Consider the following 15,786-nt stretch of genomic DNA (forward strand, 5'->3'; position numbering starts at 1 on the left):
CCATTGTTTTTGGGCACTACACCCCACCCATGGTAATACCATTGACTTCTGAACATGTACCATGGCAATACAATGTTATTAGTATTATTATTTTTTAAATAAGCATTCAATAGCAAGCTATCAAAGAATCACGTTTCCATGCTACCACAACAACACAGTGGGTTTTAAATATACCACCTCGTCCATTTTGATATTTTATGCTTTAATCACTCTCTAGTTTGCACTATTTTGTGGTCATGCGTTAATAATCAGCAATATTTAGTGTTGTACCATTAACAATTTCCTTTGAACCCACTGTCCTGTTCTATTCCACCATATAGGCCTAAAGGAAGCTCTTTTCAGTGAATGTGATTGTGTGAATGGTGTAGTAGAGGGCATGTACCTGTGCAATGGGATAAAGATATCACAATGAAACAAGGTATTTTAGGAATACAGGCTGATAGTTTGATCTTTTTTGATTTGTATAATCACGATTATGTGAGGATCAGACAAAAGCAGCCTAAAAAATGTGTTATTAATTGTTAGGACAATCAAATATTAGAAATGAGAACAAAAGCAGGTTATATATATATATATATGATTAAACAAAACAAAAAACATACTTGTAAAGTGCATACAGATTAATGTGGCATGGTAAAATAATTAGGTTTAAATATATTTTAAGTAGACACATTCTTTTATCTATGGACGATAATCTCGTTTCTTGCCGCGATAAACCATCAATTTGTCAAATATCCCTCCGCATTGGTGAAACTTCCTCTGAACGAGGGTTTAAATATGTTATTGCCATTCATGGTAAAAATTATATTAACCGTTTTGTTCATATGCATATGAAAATGAGTCGCATGAACACCACGTACAATAAACATCTCCACATATCATACTTATATCCTCCTAGTTCTTTCCACTCTGAGCTTATCATCTACTCGTTTGTCGGCTCCAAAGAGAAGCGTTCAACAGGCTTTCATTTGGGCTCAAAAAGCGTTGAAGTAACTACTGAGCGCGATCCGCCATTCTGGCGATGCTATTGCATCAGTTTCGTGTTTCACTACAGCTCTATCTAGTAACTGGGGTCGGCGCGCAATCTGTCTCCGTCGACTGCGTCCATTGGCGGAAGGATCTGATTAGAGCTGCGCAGTGTGCGTGATGCGGTAGCTGTTCGCTGCCCGCTGCTGCAGGAGGAAGGATCGAACCGCTACCAGCACCACCTTTCAGTTTCGCCTTCAAATTACACCAACCGGCTCCGTCACACACTGAACACCGACTGAATTATTACCCCAAGGCGTACCTTATTAAGACACCGGAGGGGTCGGTCGCGTCGAAGTTGAAGAAACGCTGTTTTAGTCGATTAAAAGGCTGGTTTTGTGTGTTTTTGACAGCAGTAACAGCACAACAATGGCTCTGAAAAGAATCCACAAGGTAAGAGAAGGAAGTCACGGGCGCCATTAACCCTGTTCCGCACCGAAAACGCACCATCCTTCCTCATTTACGCCGGAAAGGCGATTTAAGAGATGTTATTGAGAAGTTACGCGTGTTAAGTGTGGCATTTCGTGGGGTGACAAGTGTAGTAAAACACCCCGGTTCGACGGTTCGGCTCGGGCTAACGGTTAGCACGACAGCTAGCGATCCTCCGTCGAACTGTGCGTGATTTGATAAATAAATGTGTATTCGGTCACTGATTTTGTATTTCCCCTCTGTTTTTTTATTATCTCAAACTGAAACATAAAGTCGTTTGAAATTGAAGTCGGGTTGAAATGGTTTTACTTGAGGATTAATGTAAGATCACGATAACGTGTTAGCATGCTAACCCCTCGTTGCCACCAATGCTAAGGCCCATTTGGAAACCTTGAACACACATTTGTTTCCACCATAGCTTCTTGACTTGACTCTTTTTACTACTCAAATATTAGTGTGTATTATTATTATATTACATGTCTTTATTTCTTGCTGTTTTGGGTTGTTAACTGGCTACCGCTCCGGTAGAGGCACCTGGACTCAGTTTATAATCGCATTGATGTTTTACATCATTTTCATAATATATTGGTGGTGTTCATATTGTATGTCTTTTTGTGCTCGCCACGATCTAAATGTTTAGTCCTTTTAGTAGATTTGTTTAATTTTTATAGCCAAACTCTTACGTTTTGTACTTGGAGATTTGAAGTTAGCTCGTGGCGCAAGCAAATGGCTTTATGGACGTGGTCCAAAGCATTCATATTCACATTTCAGACCCTTCTTTGTGCTTTTCTTACAATTTTAACGATTTAATAATCTTGGGGTTTAGCAGAACGGACTAACCCGGAAAAATCTGAGTTATATAAGCAGTGGTCACCTCTCTGTCATTACAGCAGCAATAAGTCCATTACACAGACTGCTATGTGTCTGATTTGATATTGAACTCTTTATTCTTTAAATTATCCATCCATTGCTTTTGTTCTGTCTATTTCTCTGTAACTTTATCAAATGCACAGATATTTGGAGTATTAAGTTTCTGTATCAGTTTCTCTGTTTTATTTTGGTGCGCTTCATTGGAAGCAGCAGACACTGCAGGTGTTTCAGGAAGGGGTCTGGACCGGGGATGCAGAGCTTTACCTGCTGGTCTTCAAGTCATGATAGATGAACTGTTTTTAAACTGCAATTTTGTTTGTGGTGTGTTGCAGGAGCTGCATGATTTGGGCCGTGACCCACCTGCTCAGTGTTCAGCGGGCCCAGTAGGGGATGATAGTAAGTAACTCGCTTTGCCCACCAGTGTAACTTCAAATTTGAGTTACACGTATTTTACAGATAATTATCGTTAGTCTCAGCTTTGATTGTGTTACCAAACTTAAACTTACTTTTAACACTTGTGCTGTGCTGAAAAACCTTTACCTAGTTTGATGTTTGTTAAAATATGACGGCCTTTTAAAAAATGCTTGTAAATCTCTTATGCTATATTATCATCAAATTTAGGATTCCTTTTGTCAAATTGTTTTCTTTCAATTAGCTCAGGTTTTTAATTTCTTTTTGAAACTGATTGGTCGTAGGCCTCATTGAACTGATCTTAAATGCATCCGTTTTTGGGTGTATGCCAATTATCCCCAAATAAGGTGTTTTTTTTTTTTCAGCTCTAATCGATGAGGCCTATTATCAATAACTTCAAATAAAACTGTGCTGTTTTAAAATAACAAGTTTATGAAAAGATTGTATCTAGGTCATAATATAGCATAACAAAGTTATAAGCAATTTTATATCTGGGGGGAAAAAGTGCAACAATTATTAATTATTTTTTGGGAGGGTGGGATGTAAGCCTTTGATAGCATTAACTGTCCAAAATCCATATTACTGTTCTTTTTGTGAACAGTTAATCAGTGCAGCGTATTCTCCACAGAAGAAAAAAAAACTTAGGGTGAAGCCAGATCCCTTCTTTCTCAGATCTTCCTTATCGACCACATTTTAATGTACAGACCACTTTTCATGAGCCAATTCATTCAAAGCCTGCCATGTTTTTACTTGCTTTGCGTTAAAAATGAGTCTTTGTTTATATGTGTATGTTTCACAAAGACCGCACACATACAAATAGTTACATTATAGTAGAAGCCTCTCATGTATGTATGTTAAGCTTGAGGAGAAATATCTGTGGTTTAAGAACTAGTCACCACCTTTGTGTTGACTTTTTAAACAGTGGAGTCTATAAAGCATAGATATGATTTTATTATTACTAGCATGTTAAGTTAAATCAATAGAATCAGTTTTTCTTGGTGTCTTGTGTATACAGAACTTATAGGAACTGAATGTCATAATGGCTTCAGACATGCTGTCAGAGGTGCTTTTTCCTGTCTTGCGGTGTTTGTGTCCCGTGATCGATGGTGCTCATCAATATTAAGTATGAAGCTCTATCTCAAGACGGTGGATTGTCTAAACCGACAAACAGCATATATAGCTTCCCTCAAAAGTCACCACTATTAAACTGACTCGTGCAACCATCTGACCCACTTAGTGCCTCAGAGACATGACTGAAATATGACAACGTAATTGTACCCAAATTTGCTTCATCATATTTAATACTGTATTCCTCAATGGGCTCTTTTAATTCTGAAAAGAGTTATTTCTAAGCTTGCAATCGAGAAATATACCTCTTTGAGGTTTAAAAAGACTTTTAAGAATACGATGAACATGGTGAGACTGATAAAGCCTTTCTCTGACATTTGTCTTGTTTCAGTGTTTCATTGGCAGGCCACAATAATGGGACCAGTAAGTATTTACTTTTTGTTTCTTCTATATTGGCCTGTAACATTACAGGAATCTCTGGAACTTAAAGCACGTTGGTGTCTTGAAATATTTAGTAAATGTAGATCATTTTGAGTTATTGAATTGTGATGTATATATTTTTATATGTAATTCATAGTAATTAAACTTGTTTACCCTACAGAATGATAGTCCTTACCAGGGCGGAGTGTTCTTCTTGACCATACACTTTCCCACAGATTACCCCTTCAAACCGCCAAAGGTCAGTAATATCTACACCTGTTTGACTCGGGCACAGCTTCTCAGGTGTTTTGGTTATTCTCAGGTGCTGCTTAATTATTTGTTGCTTTGAATCCTCCTTTTACCAACCTGTACTTTCTGTCATGACATAAGGAAATGTTTTTCCTCCCACCATATAGTCAAATAATTCATCTTATGACTGTACGTCATATGCAGTTGTAGAATGCAGAGAATCCTATTGTTGAATTAAGGAAAGCGTTTGAAGGAAGCCAGTGTTTGGATCACAATATTCAGTAATTAGAAACTGTTCTAGAGTTGGCTGTAATTTTGTTAAGCCTGTAAAGGTTGTGATTTGCATGCTTATTTTTGTGTCGCTCCTTTCTCAGGTTGCATTTACCACAAGAATCTATCACCCAAATATCAACAGCAATGGCAGCATTTGTCTTGATATTCTGAGGTCACAGTGGTCACCAGCACTCACCATCTCCAAAGGTACACTTCTGTTCTCAAACATTGTTTTACAGCAATTCATTCCAGTTTCTTAGCCTCAGTCTGTATGATCCCATGGTGTAGCATGTATGGGTATTTATTCAGGATTTTATTGGGTTACCCATAGGGTTGTCATGTAATGTAGGGGTGCGCGATAAATATCGTCCGATAATTAAAGCCGTCTTGTCAGTGAAGCCGGTTCTCTAATCAGCTGTAAATTCCATCAGGTGTGTGATTTCACATAGAGCAGCTGTTACTTCACTGAGCCGTTGTTAACTGGCTAGGTGTGCAAATCCACGTTCATCAGCGTTTATTTGCGCAGCTAGTCAGTTAACAACGGCTCTGTGTAGTAACAGCTGCTCTATGTGAAATCACGCACCTGATGGAATTTACCGCTGACTAGATAACCGGCTTAACTGATGAGATGCGCATTAATTATCGGACAATATTTATTACGTACCCCTAGGGTTGTGCAATTTATCGAGAAAAAACGGTTCGATTTTGGCCTCACAACGGTTATGTAAATGCAATAATTGAGATGAAATGAATATTGTGCCCCATTCCGCCCCCTTTTGCAGCGCTGCTCATTTCTCCATAAAAGCCCAATTTCCCATGCAAATCAGTAATATCATGGAACATGACATTTGCAAAATGGGATGTGCTTGATTTATCGAAGTATAATTATTCATGTTTTTAAAAGCATGAAAGAGAACTTGACTTGCTCCTCTCTCAGAGACTGGACTGAACATGAACATTTAAAGTAATCTTTTAGCTCAAGGTGGATGCCTAAATGGTCAAATACACGCAAAAATGCTGCATTTGGTGATTTATTCATATATGCCTTCATCTGCCATGTAATGAACACAGTTCAGAATGAAAATACACGTGTAAAAGTCATTTGGATCCATGCTGCGACTGCTTATTAATCAAACAACATAAGACAAATTCATAATCACACTGCTCTTGAGTGAAGGACTTCTGTAGCTTTAAGAAACACACAAGTTTAATTCTTAGTGAAAACTGCGGTTTTATTTTATTTTAATTATTCATTTCTGTAGTAGGCTATAAACTGCTTGAGACTAGCATAAAGCAGTTTGTTTCATTTGTATTTTCTTTATTCTATTGCATTTGTACTTTGCTTTTTTTTTTATTACTGACAGGTGAATTAATTTTAAGGACTTTTTGTTTATTTGAAATTCCACTGGTCTCTACAGTGTAGATGTCATAGCAACCTTATTTACAGAAAATACATTTGATACCATCACCTTCTTTAAATAAATCACTCATATAATGGTTATATGGGCACCTCATAAGTGTTAAATAATCGTAATTACAATATTGACCCAAAATAATCATGATTTTTATTTTTTTTTGGCATAATCGTGCATCCCCAGTTACCCACAAAATTTAGTGTAGAAACAAAAAAAAAGCTCACTTATGTTTGAATGCTCAAGTGCGGTGAAAACTACTTTAATGTAGTACCCAGAATCCTGCTTTGTATTGAAATTTGTAAAAAATTCAACAAAAAAATCTTGTAAAGTTGTCATGTGCAGAATTGTCTGACCTTAAAGGGGTCCTATTATGCTCTTTAACAAAGTCTTGACCTACACTGTAGCCTACGCATAGACACACTGTGTGTCTAATTATTTATCTTTTAATTATTGAAAATTAATCAAACTTTGTTTGGCAAACTAAGAGGATTTAGTAACAAAATTAAAACATGAAGTAAATGTTTTTAATTTTAGTAGTAGTAGGCTATGTACATTCTACTGAAAAACCATAATGGGCACAATCAAACCGCATTTACTTTGATGGGTTGCCGTGAATACCTTTACGGTTCGGTGTATGTGATATGACGCTAGTTTTACTCCAATCAAACGGTCAAATGCACATGAAGTGAATCTCCGAGCAGTTCTGGAGATGTTTATGTCATCATTTAGTTAGACGACAGTCGCTGAAATCACCGCAAGTATCACGCGTGCTTCAGTATGTGTGTAGTAAACGAAACCGCGCGTCTTTGACATTCATTAACAGAGACAAGCAGAACATGCATATTAAATCGACATTTGCGGCTTAATATTTACAGATACTAGGTGATATTGGGATTTTACTTAAGTGTAATGACATACTTTAATTCATAAATTTGACAAATTCCATGACATTCTGCATTTATGACTGGATTCTGCATTTTCTGCATCACGGAAATCATAGGGCCTTATGTATGTGCCATGAAATAGAAAGATTTATGGCAATAAATTCAAACAGAAATATTTCATGTTTTACACCAGATTCTTGATCTGAATCTGATTAAATGGCAGTTATTCACGTTTAGTGATTGTTAAAGGCATTTTAGTGTTTGAGTGTTATTTCTGACTACATCGATTACTTTTTTTATGCATGTGTATTTGAGCTGCTTATAACAAATTACTGGTGTGTTCAAATATTTTGATTAAGAAATGAGTGTCTGTTAAAATAAGAATGTTGTTGCTTTTGTTTTTGTTTGTTTTATTTTAAGTTGAATTTTCTAGATTTAATATTCTTATCTTGTCTTTCAGTTCTCCTGTCTATCTGCTCTCTGCTGTGTGACCCCAATCCGGACGACCCCTTAGTACCTGAGATCGCCCGCATTTACAAGACTGACAGGGAAAAGTAAGTGTCCTCTTATGCACTAGATCAGTACTGCACACGGTGTGTTTGCCCCAATGCTTTTCCACAGGTGCTGTCATGCAGTCATTCATTAGCTAATTTAGCATTATTAGCGAAGTTATTGTCTATGCAGTTTCACGTTTTGAGATTTGTCAACTTTCTTTTTCCCTGGGAAAACTGTATTTGACCCCCTGAAGACCTGTTTTGTGAATAATTTACTTTTATTGTTGCTGAGCTTTGAAGCTGACTTGCATGGAGACAATGTGAAAATGTTATCAGCTGCAATTCCAAAAACTAGGCTTCAATAGCTCAGCGTGCAACAGTGTTTTATTTTATCTAAACCAGACTGAGCTGGGTGTAATAAATTGAACTTGAAATTGATTATGATTATGATAAGGTAATTTAATGCCAACTCCTGTTAGATTCTTATTGTTTGAAACTACTGTTATTAGCAAATGTGGGTGGAAAACGCAATTGAGGCCGAGGGCCGGACCTTGTAAGAACTCAAGGGAATACTGAAGAGTTCCTTTATAATAAATTGTAAATTGCTGGTCGATGCCCAACTTTTTCCAAGTTTCCCTTAATACATGAAAAGGGCTATTGACCGTGTCAGAGGGCACGATGCACAATTTTCTTTTATCATTTGAGAAGTTCATTTGTACTTCACATACATGCTAAGAGCTCAGAAACGGCATTCTTTCGGCCATTTACTTTCCCACACTGATATTTAATTCCAATATAATTTTAACCGCCCCATCTTTCAATTTTTTTTCCTTACTCTTTGCAAAGTTTGCATTACCTATTAAACTTAAATAAGAGTTCTTGGCATCTGTGGTTCTATGAAGAAACTTTAGCATCTGTGGAACCTTTGTTGCATAAAAGATTCTTTATATAGTGGAAAGTTTTTTTATATTTTTTTAAATCTTCACACAAGAAAAAAAAAATATCTTAAGACCGGTTCATTGGGGAACCAAAATGGTTCTTTATTGATGTGATGGTAATGTTTTTATTTCTTTTCCTTCACAGGTACAACAGAATAGCTCGGGAATGGACACAAAAGTATGCAATGTAGTTTTGGAGTTAGAATCATGATGGGAGAAAAATTACACCTCTCCATCTTAAGATTAGGGGAGATTTCGAACGTTCAAAAGATAAAAAAAAAAAGAAGAAAAAAAGCTTAAGAAAAAAAAACGATCTTGTTGGTTTCCATTGGAGTGCTTTCTTTAAGCCACGCCTCCCCTCACCAGAGCACCTCCCCCCACTTTTAGCCTTCTGCTGCCATGGTGTACATACTTCAACCACAACTGTAGCCCCTTTTCCTTCCCAAACTCAAACTTCCACTCCACAGTTCCTGCTTTATCTTCTCCGTTGCTATAGCGACGTACACGCTGCTTAGGATCAGTCCGTATCAGTTTTGCTGTAGAAGATGTTTATGGCTCTAAAAGCATTCCTTGTTGTTTTTAAGAACTGGGAAGGGAGGGCTATATTTTGTTTTCTCCCTGCAATTTGTGATAGCCTGGACATAGAGGGATATGTTTTTTACAGTTTACTTTTTCATTTCCATTTCCTGGGCTTCCAACTGTACATTGGATCAGGAAGTTTTTTTTGTTTTTTTTCTCTCTCTCTCTTTTTCTTTATTGCAGAAAAGGGAGGGGTATGCTGGCTATCTTTTTGTATAAAATCTATAACAAATTCTTTTAAAATCATAGTAGTTAAAGGAAAATGGACCTCCTGTCCTCTCCTCCGAAGTATTCTAATGGACTTGAAAACTATGAATATATATATATATTTTGTTTCCATTTGTCATTGCGAAGACAGTCTCTACCCCTTTCCTTAGCCATGACCAACTTCTCAAACGTTCACCACATGGAGGATTTCGGACCAGTTATTTAAAACCGTCTCTATAACATGTGTCCTACTGTTTTTTGTTTTTGTTTCATTTCTCTCTCTCTTTCTCCCCCAAATCACCATTGTAACTCTTAGGTTGCTTTTTTCTTCTTCTTTTTCCTGCTCTTGTTGAATTAGATGCTAACATGGTTCAGCCAGAATCGATTGGGTCCCTGGGTGAGAGGACACAAGCTCCTCAGACAAACTTCTGTATATTTAATTTCCTGACAGGCTCGTTGAGCTTTGTGTGTTGATTAAAACTGTGTAATAAAATGATTACTAAAGTCTGAAATGCTTTGTGTCTGCATGGTTTTTCCTAGTGTTTAAAAAGGTGATGCATGTATTGTTGCAAACCATTTAATTTCAAGTCTTTTTGAAAGCGCTTTTGAAAATGAAAAATTGCACAGATCTCTTCTGCTTGGCCAACTGACTTTTTTTTTTTTTTAATAGAAAAAGTGTATTAAATGTGCAATGACTGCTTAATGTGTGCCTCGCGATAGCCACTGTCACAATTACTGTACTTTAGCAAGCAAGTTGCGATGGATTTTTGAGCAGCAAGTTGTAGCTAGACAAACCTTTTATAGGAGCTTTTTCCCCAGTTTGGTGTGGAGGACCAAAGCACTTAAAATGACTGGATTAATTTAATGCCCCATGTGCAGTTTGTTAATATTTCATAAAGTCATGAAGTGTTATATGGGCTATTTCAAAATATATGAATTTATTTGTATCATTTACCAAGTTTTTTAATACTTCGGTTGTCCATAGATTGGAGACCATTTTTACTATTTTTATTTTAACTAAAATGTTTTGAGTCGGGTTAAAGTGAAAGTTCTTTTAAGAGCATAGATGTAACCTTTAATATTACATAACATTTAAATATCAGGGATGAAAAGTCTATAACGGTGATCCTCAAATCTGGCTCGCGAGATACACTTTCCTGCGAAGTTTAGCTCTAACCCTAATCAAACACGCATGAGTTTGCTAGTCTATATGTCTTCAGGATCATTAGAAAATCACAGGCAGGTGTGTTTAATTAGAGTTGGAGCTAAACTCTGCAGGAAACTGGATCTCGCGAGCCAGATTTGAGGATCACTGGTCTATAACAAAAACCCTCACTACCAAACTGCCAGCTGCACACTAAGGAGGGATCTGGGCCCCATTTTTACAGGAATCTGAACTAGCAGTGCGCGTGAACAGCGCTGTCCAGCCATTGGTCAGATATATTTAGTGACGCAATCACGCAGAGTTTCCGCAGTCACGGCGCCACTCGGGTTCAGCAGCGTCTCAGACCTTGTGGTGCCCTTTTAATTTGAAGTCCAAACTACCCTTCTGTCATGGCATCTCAAGTGCCAGGGTTTTCAGCTCTGACTAAACCGGGGATTATACCGGGTTTTAAGGTTTCTAAAGGTAAGAGTGGTGTTTTATTTTAATATAAATCCGATGGCAACCTTGAACGATGGCTGTCTAGGAATTTCAGAAAGGATCAACACATATTTGTCAGCATGTTTGATTCTGTGTTGTATTTCTGAGTAACGTAACTGTATTCCTTTTAGATTATATGAATGAATGCGGTGTTTTAGTAGGTAATAAAGCTGCATATTGTTGCAATGTCGCTCTGTCTCATTTGTTATGTGATATATCATGAGCTTGATAAACTCGATTGTTTTCATAACGAGAAACAGCGATGAATGAACGAATAGTTATTTTGAGTAGGATCTTTTAAACGAATCATTTGAACCGAATCGGTATGTACGATTCGTCCACATTCACAACTAAAAAACATGTTAAATACGTTTGCAGCTGAACTATAAAACCGTTTAATCTAGCTTTATAATATGTCATGTCGAGATGTCAGTGATCAAGTGATGTTGTCAAAGATTTGTTATCATACTATGATTAGTTAAGAGTGAATCCTTCTCATCTGACCAGGATTTACAGTCTGACATGATGTATTCCTTGGATTTACCAATAGTTAACAATAGATACCTATGAGATTGTGTTTTATTAACGTCTACTCCTACCCCAACCCTAAACCTAAATCTTACAATAACGCAAATCAGTTTTTCTTGTTGTTCAGTGTGTTATCAAATTATGCTATTTGATATTCGCTATTTGCACATGCACAGTAGCCACAGCTGTATTCCTTCTAGCCTTAACCCCTCACTTGACCACTTGTATGATGTATTTTCTGTTTGCTCCAAGTGTTCAAGTGAGAATGAAGACCACAAGTGCCTGTAGAACTGGTTTACAGAGCTTTTATTTTCAATACTTTGCATTTTAAAATCAACTTCTGAATGTCTGTTCAGTAGTCCCTATAAAAGATTTAAAACACAATTTAATTTTGTGGTGCTTCTAACTAAGGGATAAAAAAATAAATGGTAAGTGCTGTACAAACTAAATATCACTGCTAATTTTTGTTTTACTACCATATTATATAAATATTATTCATATTTAAATTATATTGGAAAGGTTTCCGTGGCCTCTCATGAGATATCTGCAGAAAGTCTCACGATTTATTTCCAGAACATGATGCGTGATTGGTTATACTAAGCCTTGGGTCCTAAAAAAGTCTTCCATTTAAATGCATCGCATTTTAAGACCATGAAGAGAACGAGTGTAAATTTTCAATCAGCCGTCTGCTGTTTTTGTTCAGACCAATGTGAAAATAGACCCATGTTTTTAAATGTGGACCGATGGATCGACAAGAAGCTAATGCTAATAATTATAAAAGTCTAAACAATTAAGACACTAAGATATTTATAGTTTCTTTAATTAATATAATTGATTCAAAATAATTGTTTAAAATTAATACGAAAAATCTCTTGGCTCATCTCTTATTTTAAAACTTGTTTAAAGACTGAAATGTGAAGTTTATCATTTTTAAAACATTTTGTTTTTGTGAAAACGTGTATCTGAACTGTAAATCATGCTTTTTACAATCATTTTAAGAGTTTAATATGTTACCTTGGACATTTCCCTACCTCGCTCATATGGTATTTATTTTATTTGTGCAGGTCTTAAAAGTTCTTTAAAGGTCTTTATTTCAATTTTTTTCTATACGTTTGTTGCAAATTTAAAGACCATGCAATTGAGATGTTTACATTGGCTTGTTGGGGTAATATTGGTGTCAACTGACAACTAAATTTCCAGTTTTAATATGCATAACTGCACAAGTTTCATAATTAATAAAATCTTTTAAAACAAACTAAATTATACTCTGATTTCCCTCATTAAGGGGGAAATGAGTACGACGGTGTAAAAGGTGTGTGGATGTGAATTTGTAATCTAGCCCCTTGATATAAAGGAGAAATAGTACTGGCCTTCGTCATTATTAAAGGTGCTCATCCCTGCTCTATAATATCAATAAACACCTTTATTCTGTACTGCATGTGTTTTATAGTGCACTAAAAGCTGTATAATCTAAAGGCAGTTATTCGGCCCCCTCAGAAACGAGCGCCTCCTCATGTGTACATTTGCAGATCAGCTGACCACCATCGTTCCCATTGCAGCGGCCGTGGCTCTGAGCACCTACCTGCTGACGCGCTACTTCAGTTCACAGAGCAGCCCCAAGAGCAGGGTCAACATGACCATCAACAAAGACAGCCCCAAAGTAGTCCACAGCTTCGACATGGAGGACATCGGCAACAAGGCCGTCTACTGCCGCTGCTGGAGGTCCAAGAAAGTGAGTGTAACCTCCTCATGGATCATGTGATTGAGTTCATGTTAATAGGATGGCGTGTTGATTCTTTATACCTGTGCTGGATGATCCCGCTAGTCTGATTGTAGCTCATCTGTATGAATCGTTTTTATCCATATAAAGAATCATGTATCAGCAGTAAATTTGATACGTGAATTCAAAGGCCTCTAAATTAATAACAAGATGAAAACACTGCTAAAAGAAATCCTGTTATACTCAACCTTCTTCATGTCTTGTGTCATCTGATATAGTTGATACTTATTTAGCAAGTAAGATCTTTTTAGTATAATCGTAAAAACGCCCCCTTCAGGATGTGGAACGCGTTTCTTTTGATTGTAAAATATTTAATGTTTTTTTTTTGTAGAGTAATCATAAGAATGGCTTTCATATTGTTAAAAATGTCGACATCATACTGTCTGAAAGATCATCATGTGTGGTTGTGAATTGTATTTGTTTGTTCCCTGGACAGTTTCCCTACTGTGACGGCGCTCACACCAAACACAATGAGGAAACCGGCGATAATGTTGGACCTCTGATCATTAAGAAGAAAACCCCCTAAATTTTCAGCTTGCATCCGTGTTTACCACCCTTGAGGAATTTTACATTTATGCATTAGGCTGACATTTTTATCCAAAGCTACACATTTTATTTTTTTACCAGTGTATGTGTTACCTGGGACTTGAACCCACAACCTTTTGTGCTGACAACGCAGTGTTCTACCACTGAGCCACAGGAACACTGGTTTAGTGTTGAATATCACAATTACTGTAATTCTCAATGCTAATATTTCTCATCTACTTGAGGACTTCCTGTAGCACTGCAGACATGCATCAGCAAACATACTGTATTTCCTGTTACCGTGTGGTTTTGCACTTGGTCTTTCTCTCCGCCTCTAACACAAACCGTATCATTTAAATGTGCTTTAAATATACTGTAAAATATCTCGGCACTACAGAGCAGATGAATGTGAATGAGAGGATGTCAGAACTACTACGCACAGTTTCATTAACATTTCAGTGATTATGACTTGAACATTTGTGCAGTTTTTACCATATTGGCTGTAAAATTAAACCAGGTTCCATGTAAAAACTGCATAAAAATATATTTTCTATCATGATGTGTGATTCGAGGCCATGTGTATTTTGCTGTACGATAAAGATGTACATTTTGAATAAACATAATTTGAAATGTACACCCTTGTGTTGTTTGGCAGGGTTATAACAGCTAGAGTTTTAAAACAGGATGTGGGAGATAATGTGATCTACTTCCTGTAATGTTGCAAAACACAGGAAATAATGGAGGCCGCCCTGCTGCAGTTCCGCGTACAGCCACCAGAGGGAGCCGCAGTATCAGTTCAGTGCTCTTGAGTTTATTTTAAAGACTTCTTTATTATGTTGTATTATGATGTTTATCAGTTTTATGTAGGTTTTTCATTGTAAAAGTACGGTCACATTATCAAATTTGTATTATTTCTCTGGCATAAAAAAGGTCCATTGTCTGTTGTCCATGTAATAATGTATAAAGCACATTTCTCAGAAGACTGTTTCAAACCAAGCATCTTTCTATGCATAAGCAGCACAGCACACTGTGATAACAGCGTTGGGAACTTTTTTCGCCCTCACGCGAAAATTTGGATTTCTATTGGAATGACTGGATTTCTTGACAGAATTTCACAGAGCAACGGTAAACATGACCTCATGATCTAAAATGCTGTGCGAGGGAAATGTGAGGCAAAAAGCTACCTCCATGCGGATTTTGCACCGGATTCAAGGTTGTTGAAGTTTTACCATGCATATTCACCATATTTACCGATATAAATGTATTAAAGGTGATTAGTTTGGAAGTGAATTCTCGGCATATCAAGGTCCGTATTACAGAAACCTTGAGTATGGTAATCAGTGAGGTTAAAGGTAGGCACATGAAAACCTATTTCAACGTAAAAATACAAAAATATAATGATTGTATCATCTGCTACGAGAAAATTATCGAATTGCTAATTGCTTGGAAAATACTTTTATACCTCTCCTGAAACGGGCACACAATTTTAGCTATGATTCATCTCCGTAGCAGAATTGGCATGGGATAGGCTAAATAAAGTCTCCAAACAAATATCTAAAAAAGAAATTGCTAGTGAAATAGAGACCAATATCAAGTCCATTAACCGTATGCTAGGTAATTCCTTGTCTAATATATCTTTTTTGAAACAGTATGTGGATGGGGGCCGTGGAGATCTCAGTCACAGCATGGTGCCCAAAACCACAGGTAACTCACAGGAGTGAGAAACAGAGAGAGCAGAAGAAATAGGGGAAGGATCTCATGGGGGAATGAGTCTACTGCATTTCTGCATTCGAGAAGCAGGCCGACAGCATTCCTCAGTGTCTAAGAAAACTGGACGTTTGCCTCCCCACCCCACCCTCTCCCTCAATCTCTATGCAGTAGTCTTTCAAGTGGGTTTTATCCCCTCCTGTGGAGCGGGTCATGTGTCTGGCTGCCAGAGAGAACCATGTGACGTTAATCCACCCCCCCCCCCCCCCACCAATCACCACCACACAATCCCCCCCAGATCCCCAGAGAGGAGTGGGCCTGAGGTCTTAAAACTTATCTGG

The 15,786-nt window shown here is 37.2% G+C and overlaps 2 protein-coding genes across 3 annotated transcripts; both read left to right on the plus strand.

Annotated features, from left to right (window-relative positions):
- Positions 1-1,139: 1,139 nt before the first annotated feature.
- Positions 1,140-9,775, plus strand: ube2d2 (ubiquitin-conjugating enzyme E2D 2 (UBC4/5 homolog, yeast)). The gene is made up of 7 exons (XM_052615448.1): positions 1,140-1,419; positions 2,658-2,721; positions 4,196-4,227; positions 4,406-4,483; positions 4,848-4,953; positions 7,506-7,599; positions 8,623-9,775. The coding sequence occupies exons 1-7, from the start codon at positions 1,396-1,398 to the stop codon at positions 8,666-8,668; spliced, it is 444 nt and encodes a 147-aa protein (XP_052471408.1). The 5' UTR covers positions 1,140-1,395; the 3' UTR covers positions 8,669-9,775.
- A 786-nt stretch (positions 9,776-10,561) lies between these two features.
- On the plus strand, positions 10,562-14,372 carry zgc:110843 (uncharacterized protein LOC541492 homolog). Of its 2 annotated transcripts, none has more exons than XM_052614265.1 (3): positions 10,562-10,890; positions 12,963-13,165; positions 13,650-14,372. In XM_052614265.1, exons 1-3 carry the CDS (start codon positions 10,818-10,820, stop codon positions 13,737-13,739), a joined length of 366 nt encoding a protein of 121 aa, XP_052470225.1. In that variant the 5' UTR covers positions 10,562-10,817; the 3' UTR covers positions 13,740-14,372. The 2 variants fall into 2 exon arrangements, with proteins under 2 accessions (XP_052470225.1, XP_052470226.1); XM_052614266.1 differs by having other exon boundaries at positions 10,618-10,890; positions 12,993-13,165.
- The last annotated feature ends 1,414 nt before the right edge of the window (positions 14,373-15,786 follow it).

Source organism: Carassius gibelio, chromosome A14 (genome assembly GCF_023724105.1).
Source record: "Carassius gibelio isolate Cgi1373 ecotype wild population from Czech Republic chromosome A14, carGib1.2-hapl.c, whole genome shotgun sequence".
Lineage (NCBI taxonomy): Eukaryota > Metazoa > Chordata > Actinopteri > Cypriniformes > Cyprinidae > Carassius > Carassius gibelio.

Bases quoted from the DNA above. Each gene is read 5' to 3' on its own strand.
- ube2d2 (XM_052615448.1), top strand. From the start codon at position 1,396: ATGGCTCTGAAAAGAATCCACAAG. The intron at 2,722-4,195 runs GTAAGTAACTCG...GTCTTGTTTCAG, and splicing joins GGGCCCAGTAGGGGATGATA to TGTTTCATTGGCAGGCCACA. The intron at 4,954-7,505 runs GTACACTTCTGT...CTTGTCTTTCAG, and splicing joins AGCACTCACCATCTCCAAAG to TTCTCCTGTCTATCTGCTCT.
- zgc:110843 (XM_052614265.1), top strand. From the start codon at position 10,818: ATGGCATCTCAAGTGCCAGGGTTTTCAGCTCTGACTAAACCGGGGATT. The intron at 10,891-12,962 runs GTAAGAGTGGTG...GTACATTTGCAG, and splicing joins GGGTTTTAAGGTTTCTAAAG to ATCAGCTGACCACCATCGTT. The intron at 13,166-13,649 runs GTGAGTGTAACC...TTCCCTGGACAG, and splicing joins GCTGCTGGAGGTCCAAGAAA to TTTCCCTACTGTGACGGCGC.